The 23,833-nt window shown below is 48.6% G+C and overlaps 3 protein-coding genes across 3 annotated transcripts; 2 read left to right on the forward strand and 1 right to left on the reverse strand.

Annotated features, from left to right (window-relative positions):
- Positions 1-2,275: 2,275 nt before the first annotated feature.
- On the reverse strand, positions 2,276-3,994 carry C7M61_004576 (sugar porter family MFS transporter; the record flags this gene model as incomplete). Its single annotated transcript, XM_024859895.1, has 1 exon — positions 2,276-3,994. One exon carries the CDS (start codon positions 3,992-3,994, stop codon positions 2,276-2,278), a length of 1,719 nt encoding a protein of 572 aa, XP_024711847.1.
- Positions 3,995-8,793: 4,799 nt separating this feature from the next.
- ACC1 (acetyl-CoA carboxylase) lies at positions 8,794-15,423 on the forward strand (the record flags this gene model as incomplete). Its single annotated transcript, XM_024859896.1, has 1 exon — positions 8,794-15,423. One exon carries the CDS (start codon positions 8,794-8,796, stop codon positions 15,421-15,423), a length of 6,630 nt encoding a protein of 2,209 aa, XP_024711848.1.
- A 717-nt stretch (positions 15,424-16,140) lies between these two features.
- GSL2 (Gsl2p) lies at positions 16,141-23,794 on the forward strand (the record flags this gene model as incomplete). Its single annotated transcript, XM_024859897.1, has 3 exons — positions 16,141-17,320; positions 18,596-23,742; positions 23,789-23,794. The coding sequence occupies 3 exons, from the start codon at positions 16,141-16,143 to the stop codon at positions 23,792-23,794; spliced, it is 6,333 nt and encodes a 2,110-aa protein (XP_024711849.1).
- Positions 23,795-23,833: the final 39 nt, after the last annotated feature.

Consider the following 23,833-nt stretch of genomic DNA (forward strand, 5'->3'; position numbering starts at 1 on the left):
GAGCTTTTTCTGGGCACCCTGCCGGGCCCCGCAACAAGGTCCCACCCCCGCTGTCATTGAATGCCAAGTGTTGTATGATGTAGTTATGCCTTAAAGTGTAGCCCCGGGTGGTTTTGCAACCACAAGTATGGCTGTTGTTCCTGGCGCATGAGTCCATGTCGGAATAACAAACGTGGTGCGTTAGAATACTGCATATAAGGGCCGGTGTGCATGCACACCGGAAGATTTTTTCTTTTGCGAGAGGCTTTACACTGCAGATCCCTGTGTTACCCTAGATCTTCCCCGGACCCTCGCCTCGCGTAGTACGGTAGAGGCGCAGAAGGTGCGTCTGATATTTCTTTTTGCAGGTGTTTTACGGGCGCCCTCGGTAGTCTAAGTTTTTCCGGCAACCTGCCCCCCTACCACCCCGCCCGTTGTACCCCTCGTGCCCCTCCCACAACAAAACATCGTCAACCGATTTCATCATTGTAAGCGGGGCCCAAAAGGCCCGACATAGAGGCACACCAAGAAACTAGGAGGTACCGTTTTTTTTTTCTTCGTCCCTGTACTTGCGGTTTTTGCCCAGGCGCTGGTTCTTGCCCACTTTTCTTAGGCTCCTTCCTCACAATGGTCTCTGCACCACTACCGAGAAAAAACCACGCCTTGACACGGCTTCGTTGCCATAGTTCGTTTGTTCTCCAGGTTTGGAGATTGCGTTTTTTCGGCATGGTCCGCGAGAAGAAGAAACGGTGCAACAATGCCCGTCCACATTGGGCTGGTGGGTTTCGAGGTTGGTCCGTGGATGTCTATTTCTTTTGATTTCGGGATTTTTTGGTTTATGGAATTTTCTGGCTACGAATTTCAGGCTTTGTAAAAGTGTGTCTGTGATTTTGGCCCCGCTGACCCTGGACCCATGGGTTTAGAACATTCCTCTTGGCTCTCGGCAGAACCAGCCCATGCAGAGAACAGCCATGACGTAAGGGCGTAGAGGTGTACGAAACGAGTAAGAAATGAAGAAAAGTGGAAAGAAAGTGGCGGTTTCTCGTCGGTGGAACGGCCACATCCGTGGTGGACCACGTATTGTGAATGACCAAAATGCAGCGTCTTCACCACTCTACCACACCAGCAAATCCACCAAAAACAGACAGACGCAACTTTCATTCAGCCAAGGCCTGTTTTTTCCGGGGGACCGATCGACAGCCCTGGGTCGGGTGCATCGAGCTGATAAACATACAAAGGCCAAGGCGTCGAGGTGGGAAGCAAATGGTGAGAATGACGAAATTGTCATAAGGCGGGGGATCCGCTGGCGTGGATAATTTTTTTTCTTTTGCTTTCTCTTGCGATTGTGTGCTTTTCTTTTGCTCCGGTGGTCCAGGGTACCACTGCTGTGATGGCACGTTGCACCGATAACGATAAGGCAGAGGCGGTGAGCCAATGAGAAGGGAGGTATAGTGTTGAGGTTATGAGACGGGAGGGTGGAATTTCGTTGGGTTTTGCCGAGGATGGGTTTTGACTGTTTTTCATATAAGGTGGAAGGCGGGAGTTTTATGGATTCAGTACGATTTGGAGGTGGTGCAACGGTTCTTTGAGGGAGACCGTTTGCTACAATATGGCGGTTTTGAAGACTTTTCGGATTCTAGTGGGGAGTTACCGTTTTAACGAAGAGAGTTGATGCTATCCATGGAAGACTTATCGGGATCTAGTGTGGAATAGTCGTTTTAGTGGAGAGAGTTGGGACTATCTATACTTCACGTATGGTGAGGACATGTTCACAGGGGTTAGTGGGATAGCGATATCGAGGTGGGAGTTCAAATTCACTGAATGTCAGAAATGAACCAACATTTGCTAAAAATGACTATTCAGTTAGCAAACGACTACTCAGTTTGAGGAATGTGATGTCTTTCTAACTACCGAGGGTCCAACTTTTGAAACCCAATTCTGGAACGATACATGCAAACAGAAAAAGCCGGGCATCGAAATGGGATACCATCTTCACTCCTGAAACTTCAAAGATCCATCTCACCGAAATCCATTCTCTTGGATTACACATCCCGAAGAGTATCCTCCTTGCAATAACACATGAACCTCCACAATCCGATAATAGCTCACTCTCCTGATCACTATCACAAGCAAATTCAAGCAAACTCGAGCGGCCCCTGAAGATCAACGTCGATCAAAAAACCTCCAAACCGTTTTTGTCAACCCGTTTTTGTCAACCCTACACACCTACACTCCCCTCGAGAACCTGTCTCATTACTATAAATACAACCAGTGTCGTCTATGCCGTTCTAGCAACTCACACCCGGGACTCGTCCTTGTTGGAGCTCTCCTCCCTGTTGGTGTCCTCCACGTACTTGGCTTCGGCCTTTTGGTCCATGAGCCCAGCATCCGACTCAGCAGAATCTCCCACATTGGAGTACTGCTCGTGCGAAGCTCTGGCCTTGAAGGACTCGAGATCGTCCTTTTCGTGGAGATAAGGCATGGTGGCGGCAAGATGGACCGACTTCCAGGGCTTCCAGGTGGGCGTTTCCTCGAAAATCAAGTCCATCTCCTCCAAGGTTCTGCCTCTGGTTTCGGGGTAAAGGAAGTAGAAAACGGGCACCATGAGGAAGTTGATGGCGAAGAAAATGAGGTACGTGTGGTGGTCGATGGCGTTGAAGCAAATTGGCGTGATCATGACGACCATAAAGTTGAAGCCCCAGTTGCAGGCGGTGGAGATACCGGTAGTAGGAGCTCTGACTTCCAAAGACGAAACCTCAGGTGGGTACAACCAGGTAAGCGACAAAAGCGACATACCAAAGAAAGTGTTGAAGGCGAAAAGCATCACAGCTGCACCAATGGAGCCTCCGTCGTTGCCCTGTTCGGCAATCTCCATACACACATAAAGCAACAACATACTCAAGCACTGGCCTGAGGTACCAAAAAGGAAGAGCTTTCTTCTGCCCACACGCTCAATGACGAAAATGGGGATCAAAGAAGCCAAAAAGTACTCGGTACCGTTACAGGCTGCCAAAATACGGGACTCCAAGGGATCCATGCCGATGTAACTCTCGAAAATGGTTCCAGCGTAGTAGGTGATCAAGTTGATACCACAGATCTGCTGCATAACCTGGGACCAGCCGGCCAAATTGACTCTCTGGAAGTTCTTGCGGGGGCCTTGCTTCAACAAGTTTTTCAAGGAGAATTTGTTACCACCGGCCTTCTTTTCAGCATCCAAAGATTTGGCAATATCGTCACAAAGCAGCTGCACATACGGATGGCTGGGCACCTTGTCGTACAAAGAAGCAAACACCAAGGCGGCCTCTTCACGTCTGGACTGGCCCATGAGCCATCTGGGCGATTCTGGGAAGGTGGTGCCGAAACAGCAGATACCCACTGGGAAGATAAGCTGGAACGCAATGGGGAATCTCCAGGAAACCTCTCCATGGGGCTCCAAGGGCTCGGTGAAGTAGAAGGCAAAGTCGATCCAGTACGAAACGGCAATACCGAACGTGATCAAGGAACCGTGGATACAAAGCATTTTGCCTCTGCTGTTGGCTTTGGAACATTCAGCAGCGTAAAGTGGCACAGTGGCAGTAAGCAAACCGTTGCCTACACCCGAGATAATACGAGCTGTGATCAAGAAATCGGTGCTGATGGCAGCAGCCTGCAAAATTCCGCCAATCACAATAATCACACATCCCCAGAAAATCATCTTGACACGGCCAAACTTGTCTCCGATGTACATGGTGGAAAGGCCTCCGAGGAAACAGCCCACGGCGTAGATGCCAATGACGAAACCCTGCCAGATAGCGTAGCTCTGCTCGTCGTTGGAAACGGTGTCCATTTCAGGGAAAGTAGCCCTAAACGTCGGAAGCGTCAAAAGAGATCCCATGACGCCCTGGTCGTAACCGAAAAGGAAGAAACCAACACCACACATGGTGGTGATCACCTTGTTGAGCTTTTCGCCCTTGCACTTGAGGAACATAGGCACCTCCTCTGTAGTCTGAGAGGTCTTGGACTCTGTTTCTGACATTTTGGTGGGATAGGGTATTGGAGGTGGGGCTGGTGAGAGGGAGATTTTGCAGCCATTTATACCCCGGGTTCTAGGGTCCACAATCGACCCCACACAATCCGATAGACACAGTGCGCCAAGCCGCGCCTCTACACGTATAGACTGCTGTTTTCTCATAGTGGGTGGACGTCATTTTCTTGAGGATCTATGGAGGGGCACCGAGCTGGGTGGCCCACTATGTGGGACATTACGCAATTGCACTTCCCCGGTACTGCACACAACACCGGGTCTATTTTTCTTGTGCGTGGCGATTCTCCGGCTTGCGTTGCTGCCTCGTGCAGCCCCGTAAAAATTACTTTAGCCGTTTGCACCACGCAGCAGGCCGGAGAAACTCCGCTACCCCAGATTTTCCGGCTTCTCCAGCGACATTTTACCTTCCTCTACCTCCTCTGGTTTTCCAGCTATGTCATATGCACCTGTCATTTTTGTCTGTTATGAGAAGGCCGTGGTCAAGAAAAATTCCTTCTAGGTGCCGGTGGTCATGTACACCTCGAGACGTGTTGCAAGTCTATTTTTCTTGTCCATCGTGAACAAGAAAAGTGGGCCTTCACGGACGCCGCAGCACGGTTCCGTTTTCATGGAATACCGTGCATCGAATCTGGCCTCGACCATGCCTTGCTTCAATTTCGACATTTCAAAACGAACCGTAATCTCTACATTCTCCCATTTAAATCTAAAGGGTACTACTGGCCCTCGGCGTTAGCCGTTGCTGGAGGGGTACTGCCGTTTAGTCTCTGGACAGACCCATCCTATTGTGTTTCTATAGAGAACAGCAACACCACATTCGAAACAAGACCCTCCCGAACAGGAAACGCATTCGACGCGGGATTGCCTCAATAGCTGTCGACGGTCATAGTGAAGGCAGCGAGGCGGTGATTCTTCTTTCTTTTTTATGGTTTCTGTTTGTTTTTCTGTTTGTTTTGTGATTTTGGTGGTGCTCCAGTTCCGTTGTACCCCTCCACGTTCTACTATCTTCACCAAATTTAGCCCAACCTGCTCAAAAAGCTGGATGAACAAAAGCTAGCTTCGCTTTCTCATGCTACGGCTTGGCGGCTTGTGAGACACCCAAACGCATGGAGTAATGGTAATTGCATAGAATGGTAGTTGCATAGAAGCGAGAGATCTGGGCTCTGATTGTCGCTACGCTACGAAAACGACAAAGCACAAGAAATACACAATACCTCTGGCCTCTGCCGATAAAAACTGATACGACCAGTGGCTCGACAAGCGTGAATGTTGCCGTTCGTGCTAAGAAATCCGCAGCAGGGCGGTAATCCAGAGTCGGACCCGAGGTCACTTTTCGGGGGATTGATTTGAGGGCATGTAATTTGAAGAGTAGCTTTGAAGAGTAGCTTTGAAGTAGCTTAAGAGATTAAAGAGAGCTGGGGTGTGGTCTTGCTGGGGACAATTCACGTAGAGAAGAAACCAAACATAGCGGAACGTAACACCAGACAAAACAAATATGTGGCTGCCAGGCAAAAACAAATCCCGACAATCACAGCAACAAACAGTGTTCAGGAAATCAGGTGGATGTCTCTCCGGCTATGGTTGCTTTTCCTGGACCCTCCGATAGGGATGTGTAGGGGTGTGAGTCTGTGTTCGTAACGCCGACGCTGATCGGAATAGTTACTGCTTCAGGATAGGGTCTTTTTGGGCTTCAGGGCTCATGGACAATAGAGGGTTGCAAAAGGGCCTGGTCCAGCTCGGCGATAGCAGCGGGTGGTTGAAGGAATCTCGGGGTTAGGGGATGCCAACGAGGGGCACACTGAGGGGCAGGTTGTGGTTTTTAAGAAGCTTGTTTTTCAGGTGGGTTTTTCCTTAGGGGGTGGCTCGATTGGGGTGGTATTGAATTGGGAGTTGTAGGGGGTGATGGGATGGTTTTCGGGGATTCGGGGGCATTTTCGGGGTCGCCGTGATGGGGTCCTGGGTTTGGATTGTTATTTACGAGACGTTTATTTGGACTTGTCAAGCGGTTTTGGAATGGTGGGTTACGTTTTGGTACTAGGGGGTGGAGGCTGAAAGACGGTTTTAAGGGAGGGAAAATGCTGTAGTCAATGTGAGCCCTGAGTTCTTTGAACATTGGGTATTGCCTTTGGGGAGAATGTAGTGAAATGGGGTGGTAAGTTGGTTTATTGTATTGATTATTCAGGATCTGGCAATCACTCTTTCGACCAGAAATTCTTCCTCTTTTGAATTAATTTGTGAAGCTAATTCGACAGCCGTTAAATGAGCAAGTTTTCATCAATTTAATGAAGAGGGAGAGTCAGGAAATTGTAAAGTTTTTCAAATCTGTCGATGTCAGAGGCTATTAGCGTCAAAGTCAGAAGCATAAGCTTGTACCGTAGATCGGATCTTGTATTGAGGAAGGGTGCACAATTTTGACACTAGAGTTAAAACATGAAGGTTTTGGATTATGGATTGATATTTACCGCTTCCTAGTCTTCGACCATAAATTGAATTTCCAGGTTATACACACATGAACGCTCATCGAAGAGTATGCCACATCAAGCTAGAAATTATCCCCTTGCTTGATACACTGAGATGGCTTTACCTATTCAATCGTTCATCCACCTAGTTGTGAATCGAAGAGCGTTGTCACAATTCTTTATTTGGTGGCTAAGGATATGATGGAATGATGCCTGAAGAGTGGAAAGAGTCAATCTACTGCACTTCGGATGGTAACAAGAGAAGAAGGCAATACGAGAAGAAGACCCTCGCTTGCATTGAACGTATTTCTACAGCAATTCAGCAAAGATAGTTCGTGATTTCATCACCTCCGAAACATAGAGTCTCACTTCATCCGAACTGAATACCTAAAAAGTTCCCAAACCTCAAATTCTCCACGATAAAAACTACAAATCCTCTCATTGACGACAAAAAATCTGAAGAACCCAATTTACCTATTCGATCCCACGGTGTAGCCCACTGTGTCGTGCATGCACCTAAGAGAACCAGTCCGAAAAAAAGCCCCATCCTCGGCTCGGAGTTTTCCATACCCGGGCACACAACCGGCTGTATTACCATAGGCCAACCAACGTGGCCAATAGCTTATTGGAGATTTTGAGATTGGATACGAAGCCGGTGGGAATGCTTCAAAGTGAAAAAGTATACATGAATACATAGTTTGTAGACTGGTTCGATGGGTCCAGTAGTATGAGCACTTGACACTGAAGAAAGTCCATAATGTCGACCCCCATGGACAAAAACCCAATTGAAGAAAGCACATCCCTTCCAGATCTCTTCCAGAATTAGAACTCCTTATGAATCGATCAGCCACCCTTGAGATGACACTAGTCTAGGAGATACAAGCCCCATGCAGCGTCTATACACCGAGACCAACAAAGCGAATGTCTGGATCACCAGGCGCCAAAAGCCATGAATCACAGCAGCCTGACAGTCTTTCTATAATATCCAAAAGCTTAAAGACTCAAAGTGTAAAAGATCCCACAAAACGGCTCTTTTGAATCCACAAAGTGCACACCCTCGGGCCGTCACCCACCGTTTTCCATCACCCTAATCTGAAACCTTTGTTTCACAATTCACAATCTAAAACGTATCTGCTACACCGCTACTACGCCGCTTTCAGGGGTCCGGACATAAGCCCCGACGACCCAAACTTCCCGAATCTCAAAATATCCAGAACCCCGGATTTTTCAGATTTTTCAGATTTTTCAAACCACAAATCTCCAAATTCTTTTCCCGTCGAACCCTCCGTTTTTGACACACCGGGCCCGCTGGTGACGTCAGGCGGCCACAAGGCCTCTTTCTCCGTCTGGCGCTGGATCAATGGGCGTGGATCGCCTAGAATGGCTGCGAAAAGCACGACAACGGTGTCATTGCGCCTGCAGCGTTGGGCCACTTTTTGGCCCGGTTTCAGAAACGGTTGAAAAGTGGCAGTCGAAACAAAAAAACGAAAAAAAAAACCACGATTTGGGGATTTCCCTGCTTTTATAGTTGTTTTTGGATTTCCGTCGGTTTCGTGTTTTTTGGTGTGTTTCTCCCTCGGCGATGCAGCCAACATACTCCGAGGCACTAAGCGCACAACATTTGAGGATGTTTTTTCAACCACACCAAAAGCCAAAACCTCTCTAAACAGCCCGTTCTTTAAATCTTCAAATCCTGAAAATCCTTAATATTTTTCCCGTCCAAGTCCATTAAAAAACACCCCCCGCCAAAGACCCAGCGTTGTGCCTTGCAGATTCGCAGCCAACGATTCCTGCGCCCAACTTTCTGTTGTTGGGATGCACTGCATTGGCTTAAATACTCCGGCTCGCCTTCTTTTCCCACCAAGTCTTTTAGTACGTAAAATCCGACTTTCAGGTGGGCGGAGCACGGAGAAAACGGGGAAACTTCGAAGAACAGAGTCAGAAACACGACCATTGAACCGTCAGAGTCACGCGTTCCAAATCAGATCCCAGCCAGCATCCAAATCTGGACCACACCTATTGGACACAAATAACGAAATCGACCAAAATCGACAACAACAAAGTCCAAAAATCCACACATCAACAGATCTACACCCCCATTTGACCCCTTCCTCAAAACCAACCCCTATTCACTAAACTCCCCGTTGGTGACAGTCCTGCGCCGACTCCTACTACCCATTGTGCGCATCACCAAAACCAACCCAACTCCATCTCCAACACCCCTACCCACCACGGCCCTGCTGCATGCGCACGGGCGTTTTCCGCTTTACTAACCTCCTCAGCCGCAGACACCTTGTACATACCTGGCACCCGTGCCGCTCGCTATCCCACAGAATGTCCTCCCATCCGCAAATACCCAGCTCCTTCTTTGGGCTCAACCTGGTGTCCCGGGCGGAACCGGGGCCCGTCACCGAGTTCGTCAAGGCCCACCAGGGCCACACCGTGATCCTGAAGGTCTTGATCGCCAACAACGGTATTGCTGCCGTGAAAGAAATACGGTCCGTGAGAAAATGGGCCTACGAGACGTTTGGCGACGAAAGAGCCGTCCAGTTTGTCGCCATGGCCACCCCTGAGGACTTGGAGGCCAACGCTGAGTACATCCGTATGGCCGACCAGTGTGTCGAGGTGCCCGGCGGCACCAACAACAACAACTACGCCAATGTCGAGTTGATTGTCGAAATCGCAGAGAGAACCAATGTCCACGCCGTGTGGGCCGGCTGGGGCCACGCCTCGGAAAACCCCATTTTGCCCGAGATGTTGGCTGCCCTGCCCAAAAAAATCGTGTTTATCGGGCCCCCAGGCTCCGCCATGAGATCCTTGGGTGACAAGATCTCCTCCACAATCGTTGCACAGCACGCTGATGTGCCTTGTATCCCCTGGTCCGGTACGGGCGTGCTGGACGTTGAAATCGACAGCAAAACGAATTTGGTCTCGGTGAATGAAGAGACTTATGCCAAGGGCTGTTGTACGAGTCCGGAAGACGGCTTGGAAAAAGCCAAGCAGATCGGCTTCCCCGTCATGATCAAGGCCTCCGAAGGTGGAGGCGGTAAAGGTATCCGTAAGGTCGACAACGAGGACGATTTCATATCCTTGTACAAGCAGGCTGCCAACGAGATTCCTGGCTCTCCAATTTTCATCATGAAGTTGGCTGGTTCCGCCAGACACTTGGAGGTGCAGTTGCTAGCGGACCAGTACGGTACCAACATCTCGCTTTTCGGCAGAGACTGTTCTGTCCAGAGACGTCACCAGAAGATCATTGAGGAGGCTCCTGTCACCATTGCAAACCAGGAGACTTTCCGTGGCATGGAGAACGCCGCCGTTCGTCTAGGCAAACTTGTCGGTTACGTTTCTGCCGGTACCGTCGAGTATCTTTATTCCCACGCCGACGACAAGTTCTACTTCCTTGAGTTGAACCCCCGTTTGCAGGTCGAGCACCCCACCACCGAGATGGTCACCGGTGTCAACTTGCCTGCTGCCCAGTTGCAGATTGCCATGGGTATACCGATGCACAGAATCAGAGACATCAGAACCCTCTACGGCGTGGACCCCCACACTTCCACCGAAATCGACTTTGAGTTCAAGCTGGAGTCTGCCTTGACCACCCAGCGTCGCCCCAAGCCCAAGGGCCACTGTACCGCTTGTCGTATCACTTCCGAGGACCCTGGTGAAGGTTTCAAGCCTTCTGGCGGTTCTCTTCACGAATTGAACTTCCGTTCCTCCTCCAACGTCTGGGGTTACTTCTCGGTGAGCAACCAGTCGCTGATCCACTCCTTTTCCGACTCCCAGTTTGGTCACATCTTCGCTTTTGGCGAGAACCGTCAGGCCTCCAGAAAACACATGGTGGTGGCGCTCAAGGAATTGTCCATCCGTGGTGACTTCCGTACCACCGTCGAGTACCTCATCAAGTTGTTGGAAACCCCCGACTTCGAGGACAACACCATCACCACCGGCTGGTTGGACGAGTTGATTACGAAGAAGTTGACCGCAGAAAGACCAGACCCCATTCTCGCTGTCTTGTGTGGTGCTGCCACCAAGGCCTTCATTCTTTCCAGAGACGACAAGAAGGAGTACACCACCTCCCTCGAAAAGGGTCAGGTGCCCAACAAGTCCCTTTTACGAACCATCTTCCCCATCGAGTTTATTTACGAGGGCCACAAGTACAAGTTCACGGCCACCATGTCGTCTGAGGACGCCTTTACGCTATTCTTGAACGGTACCAGAGCCGTCGTCGGTGTCAGATCCTTGTCTGACGGAGGCTTGTTGTGCTCCATCGATGGCCAGTCCCACTCTATTTATTGGAAGGAGGAGCCCTCGGCCACCCGTTTGTCTGTTGACGGAAAGACCTGTCTTTTGGAGGCCGAGAACGATCCAACCCAGTTGAGAACTCCTTCCCCTGGTAAGCTTGTGAAGTACACTGTTGAGTCTGGTGAGCATGTTCTGGCCGGTCAGCCTTATGCCGAGGTTGAGGTCATGAAGATGTGCATGCCTTTGGTTGCTCAGGAAAACGGTGTGGTTCAGACCATCAAGCAGCCTGGCTCCACCGTCAATGCTGGTGACATTTTGGCCATTTTGGCTTTGGACGATCCTTCCAAGGTCAAGCATGCCTTGCCATTCGAGGGCCTCTTGCCTGAAATGGGTGAACCAAGCATCCAGGGTACTCGTCCAGTTCACAAGTTCAAGAAGTACTCTTCTATCTTGAGAAACATCTTGGCTGGTTACGACAACCAGGTCATCATGAACTCGACCTTGAAGAACTTGACCGAGGTCTTGCGTGACAAGGAGTTGCCATACTCCGAATGGGCCATGCACTGCTCTGCTTTGCACTCCAGATTGCCTCCTAAGTTGGACGAAGCCATGACTGCTCTTATTGAGAGATCCCACTCCAGAGGTGCTGAATTCCCAGCCAAGAACCTTTTGAAGCTCATGAACAAGGCTGAGAAGGAGAGTGGTGACTCCCTTTTTGGTGCTGTTGTTGCTCCTTTGGTTGAAGTCGCTACCAACTACGCCAGCGGTTTGGTTGAGCACGAGTACAACTTCATCGCCAGTTTGATCAACGAGTACTACAATGTCGAGTCCTTGTTCTCCGGCTCCAGTCACCGTGAGGAGGACGTCGTTTTGAAGCTCAGAGATGAGAACAAGTCCGACTTGTCCAAGGTGCTGACCTACGCTCTTTCCCACTCCCGTGTTTCCGCCAAGAACAACTTGATTTTGGCTATTCTCGAAGACTACCAGCCTATCTTGCAGCAGTCTGCCACCATCGCCTCGCCTATCAGAGATGCCTTGAGAAACATCGTTGAGCTTGAGTCTCGTGGTACCGCCAAGGTCGCCTTGAAGGCCAGAGAAATCTTGATTCAGTGCTCTTTGCCCTCGATCAAGGAGAGATCCGACCAGTTGGAGCACATCTTGAGATCTTCCGTGTTGCAGACCTCCTACGGTGAGGTTTACGCCAAGTACAGATCTCCAGCATTCGACACAATCCGCGAGGTTGTGGACTCCAAGCACACTGTGTTTGATGTTTTGCTCCAGTTCCTCGTCAACGCTGACGAGTGGGTTGCCATGGCTGCTGCTGAGGTCTACGTTCGTCGTTCTTACAGAGCTTACTCCTTGGGTCCTATCACCTACAACTTCCACGACCAGGAGAAGTTGCCAATCATCCAGTGGGCTTTCCAGTTGCCTTCGCTCTCTTCTCATGCTGCTCCTTACGCCAGCTTCAAAAAGGACGAGTCTAGCTCCATGGGCAGAGCTGCCTCTGTGTCTGACTTGTCTTTTGTCGTTGACAACAAGAAGGAAGGTAAGATCAGAAGCGGTATCTTGGTTCCTTGCAAGCACATTGACGACATGGACGACATGCTTCTTGCAGGTCTTGACAAGATGGAGCCAGCTGACGCCATTTCTTTCCAGGCTGGTGCTGAACCTGAGTACATGAACGTTGTCAACGTTGCTGTTACCAACATTGATGGTTACGAAACCGAAGAGGAGGTTTTGGAGAAGGTGCACGAGACTATTGAGGACAACAGAGAGGAGTTGAAGGCTGCTGCTGTTCGTCGTATCACTTTTGTCTTTGGCAACAAGGTTGGTACTTACCCCAAGTACTACACCTTCACCGCTCCTGAGTACATCGAGAACAAGGTCATCAGACACATTGAGCCTGCTTTGGCCTTCCAGTTGGAATTGGGAAGAATGGAGAACTTCGACATTAAGCCAATCTTTACCGACAACAGAAACCTCCATGTTTACGAAGCCGTGGGCAAGAACTCGCCTTCTGACAAGAGATTCTTCACCCGTGGTATCATCAGAACCGGTGTTATCAGCGAGGACATCTCCATCAGCGAGTACTTGATCGCCGAGTCCAACAGATTGATGTCGGACATCTTGGACGCTTTGGAGGTTATCGACACCTCCAACTCCGACTTGAACCACATTTTCATCAACTTCTCTGCCGTTTTCAACGTCACTCCAGAGGATGTCGAGGCTGCCTTTGGCTCCTTCTTGGAGAGATTCGGCAGAAGATTGTGGAGATTGAGAGTCACCTGTGCCGAAATCAGAATCTCTTGTGTTGACCCAGCCTCGGGTCAGCCTTTCCCATTGAGAGCCATCATCAACAACGTCTCCGGTTACGTCGTCAAGTCCGAGTTGTACATGGAAATCAAGAACGGCAAGGGCGAGTGGGTGTTCAAGTCGATGGGTCACCCTGGCTCCATGCACATGAGATCCATCAACACTCCATACCCAGCCAAGGAGTCCTTGCAGCCTAAGCGTTACAAGGCCCACAACATGGGTACCACTTATGTCTACGATTTCCCTGAGTTGTTCCGTCAAGCTACTATTTCCCAGTGGAAGAAGCACGCCAAGGATGCTAAGGTCCCAAGAGACTTCTTCCTTTCTGAGGAGTTGATCAATGACGAGAACGGAGGCTTGACTGCTGTTGAAAGAGAGCCTGGTTCGAGCAAGATCGGTATGGTCGGTTTTAAGGTCAACGCCAAAACGCCCGAGTACCCACATGGCCGTCAGTTCATCATTGTGGCCAACGACATCACCCACAAGATCGGTTCCTTCGGTCCTGAGGAGGACGAGTTCTTCAACAAGTGTACCGAGTTGGCCCGTTCCTTGGGTATTCCAAGAATCTACCTTTCTGCCAACTCCGGTGCCAGAATCGGTGTTGCCGAGGAGTTGCTTCCATACTACAAGGTTGCCTGGAACGAGGAAGGCCAGCCTGAGAAGGGCTTCAAGTACTTGTACTTGACCTCTGAGGACAAGGCACTTCTCGAAGAAAAGGGCAACGCTGCTTCTGTGGTCACCGAGAGAGTCGTGGAGAAGGGTGAAGAGCGTCACGTTATCAAGACCATTGTCGGTGCCGAAAACGGCCTTGGTGTTGAGTGTCTTAAGGGTTCTGGTTTGATCGCCGGTGCCACTTCCAAGGCATACAAGGATATCTTCACCATCACCTTGGTGACGTGCAGATCCGTCGGTATCGGTGCTTACTTGGTCAGATTGGGTCAGCGTGCTATTCAGATCGAAGGCCAGCCTATCATTTTGACAGGTGCTCCCGCTATCAACAAGTTGTTGGGTAGAGAGGTGTACTCTTCCAACTTGCAGCTTGGTGGTACCCAGATCATGTACAGAAACGGTGTTTCCCATTTGACTGCCTCCGACGATTTGGCTGGTGTTGAGAAGATCATGGAGTGGATGTCCTACATTCCTGCCAAGAGAAACACTCCTGTTCCTATCTTGAACAGCACCGACCCATGGGACAGAGACGTGGAGTTTGCTCCAGCTCAAAAGGTGCCTTACGACGTTAGACACATGATTTCCGGTCGTGAAAACGACGACGGTGAGTTTGAAGCCGGTTTGTTCGATAAGGACTCTTTCCAGGAGACTTTGTCTGGATGGGCCCGTGGTGTTGTTGTCGGAAGAGCCCGTCTTGGTGGTATTCCTATTGGTGTCATTGGTGTGGAGACCAGAACCGTCGACAACTTGGTTCCTGCTGATCCTGCCAACCCAGACTCCACCGAGATGATGTTCCAGGAGGCTGGTCAAGTTTGGTACCCCAACTCCGCTTTCAAGACCGCCCAGGCTATCAACGACTTCAACCACGGTGAGCAGTTGCCATTGATGATCTTGGCCAACTGGAGAGGTTTCTCTGGTGGTCAGCGTGATATGTTCAACGAGGTGCTCAAGTACGGTTCCTACATTGTGGATGCCTTGGTCGACTTCAAGCAGCCCATCTTCACCTACATCCCACCACACGGTGAGTTGAGAGGTGGTTCTTGGGTCGTTGTGGACCCTACCATCAACGCCGACATGATGGAGATGTACGCTGACGTCGAGTCCAGAGCCGGTGTTTTGGAGCCCGAGGGAATGGTGGGCATCAAGTACAGAAGAGACAAGTTGTTGGCCACCATGGGCAGATTGGACCCTGAGTACCGCGAGTTGAAGGCCCAGCTCAACGGCAAGCTTGATGCTGATGAGCACGCTAAGGTGGCTGCCAAGTTGGCTGCTCGTGAGAAGGCCTTGATGCCTATCTACGCCCAAATCTCGGTCCAGTTTGCCGATTTGCACGACAGATCCGGCAGAATGTTGGCCAAGGGTGTGATCAGAAAAGAGATCGAGTGGGTGGACGCCAGACGTTTCTTCTTCTGGCGTTTGCGCAGAAGATTGAACGAGGAGTACCTCTTGAAGATGATTGGCGAGACCATCAAGACCGGCTCGCGTTTGGAGAGAGTGGCCCGTTTGAAGAGTTGGATGCCTACCGTTGACTACGACGACGATGAGGCCGTCAGCACGTACATTGAGACGAACCACGCCAAGTTGCAGAAGAGAATCGACGAGTTGAAGTCGGAGCAGAACCGCCACGACTTGCACAAGCTTTTTAGAAAAGACGGAGGTGCCGCCAGCGCCGCCATCAAGGATTTCTTGAGCTCCATGTCGGATGCCGACAGACAGTCCTTGCTCAGAAACCTTTAATCATTCGTTATGACCTATAGATAGTAATTTAAAGATACATGAGGGTGTTGTAGTGGAACAAAATGGCAGCTAGAAGAGCGTTTCTAAAAACTTGGAGCATATTGGAATGTGTCGATGATTCCTGTGTTATTGGTGTATTGGTGTTTTGGTGTTTTTGGAGTTGTTGGTGATTCCGGAGTTGTTGGTGATTCCGGAGTTGTTGATGTTTCTGGAGTTGTTAATGATTCTGGAGTTGTTGATGATTTCAGAGTTGTTAATGATTTCAGAGTTGTTAATGATTTAAGAGTTATTGATGATTTAAGAGTTATTGATGATTTCAGACTTGTTGATTATTCTGAAGCTATTGATGTTGTAGTAGTATAGTTGTTGAGAGTTGAGAAGATGGAGTTGTAAGTTGTCTCAATTGCGTAACTGTAGCACTGATGAATAGTTAGAAGTAAGAAGAGATTTTGAAAAGTCTTGAATTGGTAGTATCCACCTATTTTTATGTTTCTGTCGGGGTAGTCACTTCCTCAGTTAGTGCACTGGTACTAGAACTGTTGATACACCCAGCAAATCAGCCAAACACCACCAATTCACACCCTATTTCTTCACAGCTCCATTTCATCAAAAACCAACAATCTGCTTATGCTTTTCTTTTTTTCTGTTTTCCAAATCCAACTCCCTCTTGGATGGCACTTCCTCACCACCACAGTCGCATTTGCAGCCATTCACACCATGCTTCTTTCCAACCTTGTCCCCACCATCCTCCTCATTTCCGTCGTAACCGGCCTGAACCGCCACCTCGTCGTCCTCAGGGCCTCGGAAACCCTCGATCTGTTCATGAAATACGACCTCACCATCCCCAAGGCCCACCGAGCCCGAGAGTTCATTGGAAAGCAGTTCCAGATCGGCAATCTCCACGGATTCGTGGGCAACTTTTCAGCGTCCGTCCTAGAACGCCTCAAGCGGTGCCCCATGGTCGCCGAGGTCACGCCCGATATCGAGATTCTGGCGTTCCAGGTTGTAGAGCAGCACAATCCACCTACACACTTGGCACACCTTTCCAGCCGGGACAAACAAGTCACGCAGTACCGCCACCAGCCGTACTACTACGACGACGACGAGACAGGCAAAAACGTGAATGTGTACATTGTGGATCTGGGTTTGGCGCTTGAACATGGAGAATTCGAAGGACGAGCGTTTTTTGGCAAAGACTTCACCAACGAAGGCAGCGGCGACACCAACGGGCACGGGACGCATGTTGCAGGGATAGTCGGGTCGGCTACGTACGGCGTGGCGAAAAAAGTACGCCTTTTCGAGGTGAAAACCTTGGACAAACAGGGCCAAGGCACACTATCCGGGATTTTAGGAGCTATGGAGTTTGTGGTGACCCACCGGCGCCGGGCCAAAGTGCCAGGCGTGGTGAATCTCTCGCTTGGAGCGGTGAAAAACAGCATTTTGAACCGGGCCGTGGACGCCGCCGCCGGTACCGGGATCGTGGTTGTAGTAGCCGCTGGAAACACCAATGAAGATGCCTGTCGAACGTCTCCAGCGAGTGCCCGAGGCGCCATTACCGTGGGCGCTGTTGACGAGCTGACGATGGCGTTGGCGGAATTTTCGAACTGGGGCAGCTGTGTGGATTTGTACGCTTCAGGCGTGGAGGTTTCTTCTGTGGATCCATATAGTGAGGAGGCCCAGATACTCACGGGAACGTCGATGGCGGCGCCTGCGGTGGCTGGTATGGCGGCGGCGTTACTTTCGGGCGGGATTTCGCCGTATGACGTGAAGAAAGAGTTGGTTTCGTTGGCGGTGGATTCGATGATTCCGCTGAGGAAGGCGAGAAACCGGGTTTTGTATAACGGGATGGACCCCGTGGAGAGCGAGGGGGAGGAGGTCTTGGAGGAGAGTGACGAGAGTGAAGAGGAGGATGGGTTTTGGCGGGGGCCTCGTTGGTGGTGGGGCAGTCGAGACGGATTGATTTGATGGTGGTCTATGGTGAGCGTAGTATATGGAATGTTTATTGAAATTTGAAGGAGATAAGTGGGTAGATTGGGGTATTTTAGAAAACTGGGGTCGAGGAGGCAGTGGTCTTGGGACGGATTTGTGTGTTCGGTTTGCTGCTGTTGACTGAGTTGTGTGGTGGGTGCATCAACAGTCTCATCGACAATTACATCAACGGTTTTATCAACGGATTCATCGACAGCTTCATCAACGGCTTCATCAAAAATCACTTGCATTGGTTTGAAGCTCAGAATTTAAGAGTTCAGGTGCACCTTGGATAAAGACTCCTTAGGTTGTCGATCCTCTTTGCATTAGAGTTACATCCGGAAAAAGTCATACCTCAAAGAAGTAACATCCTGACCCTTCTTATAAAGTGACATTCAAGTCGAGAAGTGTCAATTTAACGTTCCAATTGCCTTGTGTTGAATTGTCAACTAAGCTTCAAATCCTTAGAGAACGTTATCTGCCATTTAGCAAGAGAACGTGCCGCTTCTTGAGTCATGGTGCACTCGCCTGTAGATCTCGGAGTATACCAAGCGAGAATTGTTTCCACTTGAAAAGATTTTGAAAGTTATCTAGGAGTTTATTGAAACAAGACCAAAATTAGTTGATTTGGCCCAAATGAAGTATTGGTGTAGATCACCCTTTCAAAATTGAATCAGTGAATATTTCTACATAAATCGCCAAATCCTGGTCAGGATGGCGTATTTAAAATGTTTTCAGATTTTTACGGGTGTATCTTGGCTTGAATTGCTTTCTTCATCCTTCCAACGGATCTCTTTTAATTTCCAGTTGACTGACTTTGTTTCATAGGTTTCCACTTTTCAGCGGGTGCACCAAAATAACCACAAATTACAAAAAACACACAAACATATAAAAACATCGTGGCTCTTGAAATTTGATAAAATAAGGCTTTCTATCCCCCCTCCTTCCCATTTTCTCCCCCAACGGACTAACGGATCATTTCAACACCTCCTGGGGGACCCTTTTCCTAAATGACTCCTGGCGGGTATCTCACCGTGCGGCTCACTCAACTATATAAGCACCTCCTGTTCCGCCACTTTTGCTCACACCTCACCTTTTTTTTTTTCTATGGCAATAAAGCGAAAATCTCAGAAAAGAAAACCAGCGTCACCCAGTATGACCCACCCCACCCGTAGTCGCCTCTTCTCACTCATCTAACCAACAGCCCCACCGGACGCGTCTCCAGACCAGGATGCTCCAGGCGATAAAGGATACAACACAGCTGCTCCTTCGACGGTGGCCCCTTTTTCTGCGTTTCGTACGCCCTACCTCAATTCAAGCCATTGGGCGGGCGTGGAAGGCATGGGCCATGGGCCCGACCGCTTCTATCGAGTTTACGGCGACGACAAGCTGTCTGCAAAGACTGAGAACACCCAAGCCGGCGATGCCGCTTTGAATGGCGACCCGTACCCAGCATGGGCACCAAGTGAGCAAATGCCTGTTTCACGTAACAAGATTGGCGCCATCATGAACCACTTGACCAAGGTGTTCGGCTTCCAGGAGGATAACGCTAAGAACATGTACCACTATTTGATGCGGATGCTTGACTCCAGAGCCTCCCGGATGGGACCTCAGAATGCATTGCGTACACTTCACGGTGACTACATTGGCGGGCCAAACGCCAACTTTCGTAAATGGTATTTCGCTGCTGAGATGGATGTCGACGATGCTCATGGCTGGGCAAACGTCAAGAGAAGCGGAATCATCAGGCAGACCAAGGAGCGAGTTACTCCCTATGAACGTGCCGTTGAGCTGTGGTACAAGAATATGCTGCGCTTGACCCCAATTGACTATGTCACCCAGCTCTCCCTCTTTTTGTTGTGCTGGGGAGAAGCCAACAACGTGCGTTTCATGCCTGAGTGTCTTTGCTTTATCTTCAAGTGCTGCAATGACTACTACTATTCTCTCGATGAAGAGAACGAGACGGAGTCCAACATGCCCTTCTTGGATCGTATCATTACCCCCATCTATGATACCTACCGGAAGCAGTGTTACGACGTCAAAGGAAACGACATGAGCAGAAGCGATAGGGACCACTCCTCTATCGTTGGGTATGACGACATGAATCAGTTATTTTGGCATCGTTCTGGAATTGAGCGCATCACATTAGGCGATTCAACTCCTCTCATGTACTTGAACCGCGAGGACCGTTATCATCTGTTTGCTGAAGTTAATTGGGAGCGGGCGTTCTACAAAACATACCACGAAACACGTTCTTGGCTTCATGTCTTCACGAACTTCAACAGAGTGATTCTCATTCACTTTTGCGTGTTTTGGATCTATACTTCCTTCAATTCGAAGCCTCTCTACACTCCGAGATACTCGATAACCGTCGATGAGAGAACCCCACCCCAAACCACTCTCACTGTGATGGCTTTAGCTGGGAGTTGGGCTTGTATCATTTCGCTCGTGAGTTTATTGCTTGAATTGTGCTTCGTTCCAAGAAAATGGCCTGGTGCTCACCCTGTGGTACGTCGAATTATCTCAATAGTGATTCTTTTTGTCATCAACACAACTCCTACCATTGTTTTATTTTTCACATCAAAGCTTAACGAAAGAGACACACTCTCAGTTGTCGTCACATCTTTTCAATTGGCGTTTGCCTTTGGCGTGATATTATACTTGATTTTTAAGACCCAGGGAAATCAATTCGGGGCTCGACCTAATGGACGCACCGCTTTTGCCTCAGAAGCTTTTACTTCCAACTTTTTTATCTTGAGAGGCTCAGATAAACTTGCATCGTATGGCTTGTGGGTATGCGTCTTCACTTCGAAGTTCTTGGAATCTTACTTTTACTTGACTCTTTCACTCAAAGACCCGTTGCGGGAGCTTTTCATAATGAGGGTCAACAGATGTGTGGGTGACGAGTGGATAGGCTCCTGGCTTTGCAATGCACAACCTCGTATAATTCTTGTTTTGATTGTGGTTCTCGACTTCATCCTATTCTTTTTGGATACCTATTTGTGGTATGTGATATGGAATACAGTTATCTCAGTCCTTCGGTCGTTTTATATCGGAGCATCTATCTGGACCCCTTGGAGGAACATTTTTTCGAGACTTCCAAAACGAATTGCCTCCAAGGTCTTGGTGACAAACAGTAACAACAAACATGGCCAAAAGATCCAAGTGTCAAAAGTCTGGAATTGTCTCATTATTGCGATGTACCGAGAGCATTTCTTATCAATTGAACAAGTTCACCGATTACTTTACGAGTTCACTTACACTTGCAATGACGACGGCAATGTGGTAATTCGTGAGCCTACATTTTTTGTCTCTCAGGAGGATGACTCTATCAGGAATTCTTTGTTCCATGATAAGTCAGAAGCTCAAAGAAGAATCACTTTCTTTGCTCAATCATTATCGACACCAATGCCAGATATCAGAGAGGTAAGGGCAATGCCCTCATTCACTGTCTTAGTCCCTCACTACACGGAGAAAATCATTTTACTGTTGAAGGAAATTATCAAGGAAGAGGATAGGTTTTCGCATGTCACGATGTTGGAGTATCTCAAACAATTGCATGCTTCTGAATGGGCAAACTTCGTTTGGGACACCAAGCAAATGGCAGAGGAGGACGATTCAGAAGAATCAGTACTTTCGCTTTCTGCTTCTGAGAAGCACGATGATCTCCCATACTATTCTGTTGGGTTCAAGACTGCAACACCTGAATACGTAACAAGAACGAGAATATGGGCATCTTTGAGATCACAAACGCTTTACAGAACTGTTTCTGGTTTCATGAACTATACCAGAGCTTTAAAGCTTCTTTCAGATTTGGAGATTAGCAAAGATCATTATTCAGATTCCAACGACGAGGGCAAATTGAGGATCATCAATGAGATGGCAGCTCGAAAGTTCCGCATCATTGCATCGATGCAGCGTTTCAAAAGATTCACTGAAGAGGAGAAGGAGAACACAGAGTACTTGATGCGTGCTTACCCAGAGCTTCAGATTGCTTACATTGACGAAGACATGGACGAGGAAACGGGTAAGGTAACATATTACTCGGCATTGGTCGACGGTACATGTCCCGTTCTGGAATCAGGAGAAAGGATACCCATCTATCGGATAAGGCTTTCTGGGAATCCAATATTGGGTGATGGTAAGTCTGACAATCAAAACCAGGCACTTATCTTTTCCAGAGGGGAGTACATTCAACTTATTGATGCAAACCAAGACAACTACATCGAAGAGTGTCTCAAGATACGGAACACGTTAGCTGAATTTGAGGAGCAAAGAATCTTGGATCCATATAGTTCGGAAGCAAGGAGATCAATTTCTCCTAATCCTGTTGCGATTGTTGGCCTGAGAGAATACATCTTCTCGGAGAACATTGGAATCTTAGGCGATGTCGCTGCTGGTAAGGAGCAAACTTTTGGTACCCTTTTTGCTAGAACTTTGTCTCAGATTGGCGGAAAACTCCATTACGGTCATCCTGATTTTCTAAACGTGGTTTTCATGAGCACTCGAGGAGGAGTTTCAAAGTCTCAAAAGGGCCTCCACTTGAATGAGGATATCTACGCTGGCATGAACGCGATACTCAGAGGGGGAAGAATAAAGCATTGTGAATACATTCAATGTGGAAAGGGTCGAGACCTTGGCTTCAGTTCAATTCTGAATTTTATCACTAAAATTGGAGCTGGTATGGGCGAGCAGCTCCTTTCGAGAGAGTACTTTTATTTGGGTACCAAGCTTCCACTTGATCGGTTCCTCTCATTCTACTATGCGCATGCTGGGTTTCATCTCAATAATGTTTGCATTATCTTGTCAATCCAGTTGTTTCTTCTTGTGGGCGTCAATATTGCAGCATTATCCAATGACTCTTCCATATGCGAATTCGACAAGAACAAGCCGATCACTGATCCTCGTCGGCCCCATAATTGTTTGAACCTTGTTCCTGTTATTCGTTGGCTTGAGAGATGTATTTATTCTATTTTTGTTGTGTTCATTATATCTTTCATTCCTTTGGGCGTTCAAGAGATAACTGAGAGGGGATTTTATAAATGCTTTGCAAGACTCGGGAAGCATTTCTTGTCACTTTCACCATTATTCGAAGTCTTCGTGTGCAAAATCTATGCAAAGTCTATTACGGGGGATATCGCCGTGGGAGGAGCACAGTACATTGCGACCGGCAGGGGACTTGCAACAAAAAGGGAGCCCTTTTCGAGTTTGTTCACAAGGTTCGCTAACGAATCCCTCAATTCAGGAGCCTTCTCATTACTTCTTGTGGTATACATTTCTGTATCTTGGTGGAAGTTTTCCTTCCTTTATTTTTGGATGACAGTACTTGGTCTCCTCATCAGCCCTTTCCTTTTTAATCCGAATCAATTCTCGAGAGCTGAATTTTTCCTCGACTACGGGCATTACTTGAAGTGGCTCTTCAGCGGTAATTCAACTGTTCAGGACGAATCATGGATACGACACACAAAGATTGCAAGAAGCCGTTTCACAGGATTGAAGCTGAGACTCAGATACGGAGATGAGGATGTCAAGTTCACAAGCGAGGTGAAACCAACCAGATTCAACATCGTCCTTCTAAGCATCATTCCAGAGGTATTCAGCCTTGCGTTCATTGGCTGTGCATATCTCTTTTCAAACTCCCAGGCCGAAACGAGAAACGCCATACCAAGTCTTTCAGTTTATCGAATTCTTTTCGTCTCAGCGGCTCCCATAGCTGTAAACATCGCCATTTTGGTTGCATTTTTTGTCGTTTCTGTCATTTTGGGGCCACCATTGAGCTTCTGCTTCAAAAGTTTTCCGAGTGTAATCGCTGCTACCGTTCACATCCTAGCATTCTTGAACCAGATATTCTTCATTGAGTTGTTATGGGTCTTACAGAATATGGATGTGCCTCGAACTTTACTTGGAATTGCTAGTATGATCCTTATCCAGCGTATTATCTTGAGATTTGTCAACGCGATGATGCTAACCAGAGAGTTTCGCCACAGTAAGTCAAACCAGGCATGGTGGTCAGGTAAATGGGTGACTGCAGAGTTGGGGTGGTTGACTTTCACGCAACCGATCCGTGAGTTCATTTGCAAAATCAGTGAGCTCACATATTTCACTGTGGATGTCATCGTTGGCCACACCATCTTCTACATTCAGCTTCCAATCATTTTTTGTCCCTTCGCTGATACATGGCACTCCTTTATGTTGTTGTGGGTGAAGCCTGGATCTAGCATTCGGCGCAGGCTTCTTTCGAAGAAGCAAAGAAGCAGACAGAGGATGCAGGTGTTTTGGATAGGGTTGCTCTTCTTCTTCATCCTTGTGATCTTTGTGGGATTCATTTTGGCACCGATCCTTGCAAGCAAAGTATTCCATGTCGACTTTGGTGAGATGCTTCCCGATATGCTTCAAGATTTGAGACAGCCCGAAAACTTATCCTTTAGGCACAGGGGAATTA

The sequence above is a fragment of the Candidozyma pseudohaemuli genome (assembly GCF_003013735.1).
Source record: "Candidozyma pseudohaemuli strain B12108 chromosome Unknown scaffold00016, whole genome shotgun sequence".
Lineage (NCBI taxonomy): Eukaryota > Fungi > Ascomycota > Pichiomycetes > Serinales > Metschnikowiaceae > Candidozyma > Candidozyma pseudohaemuli.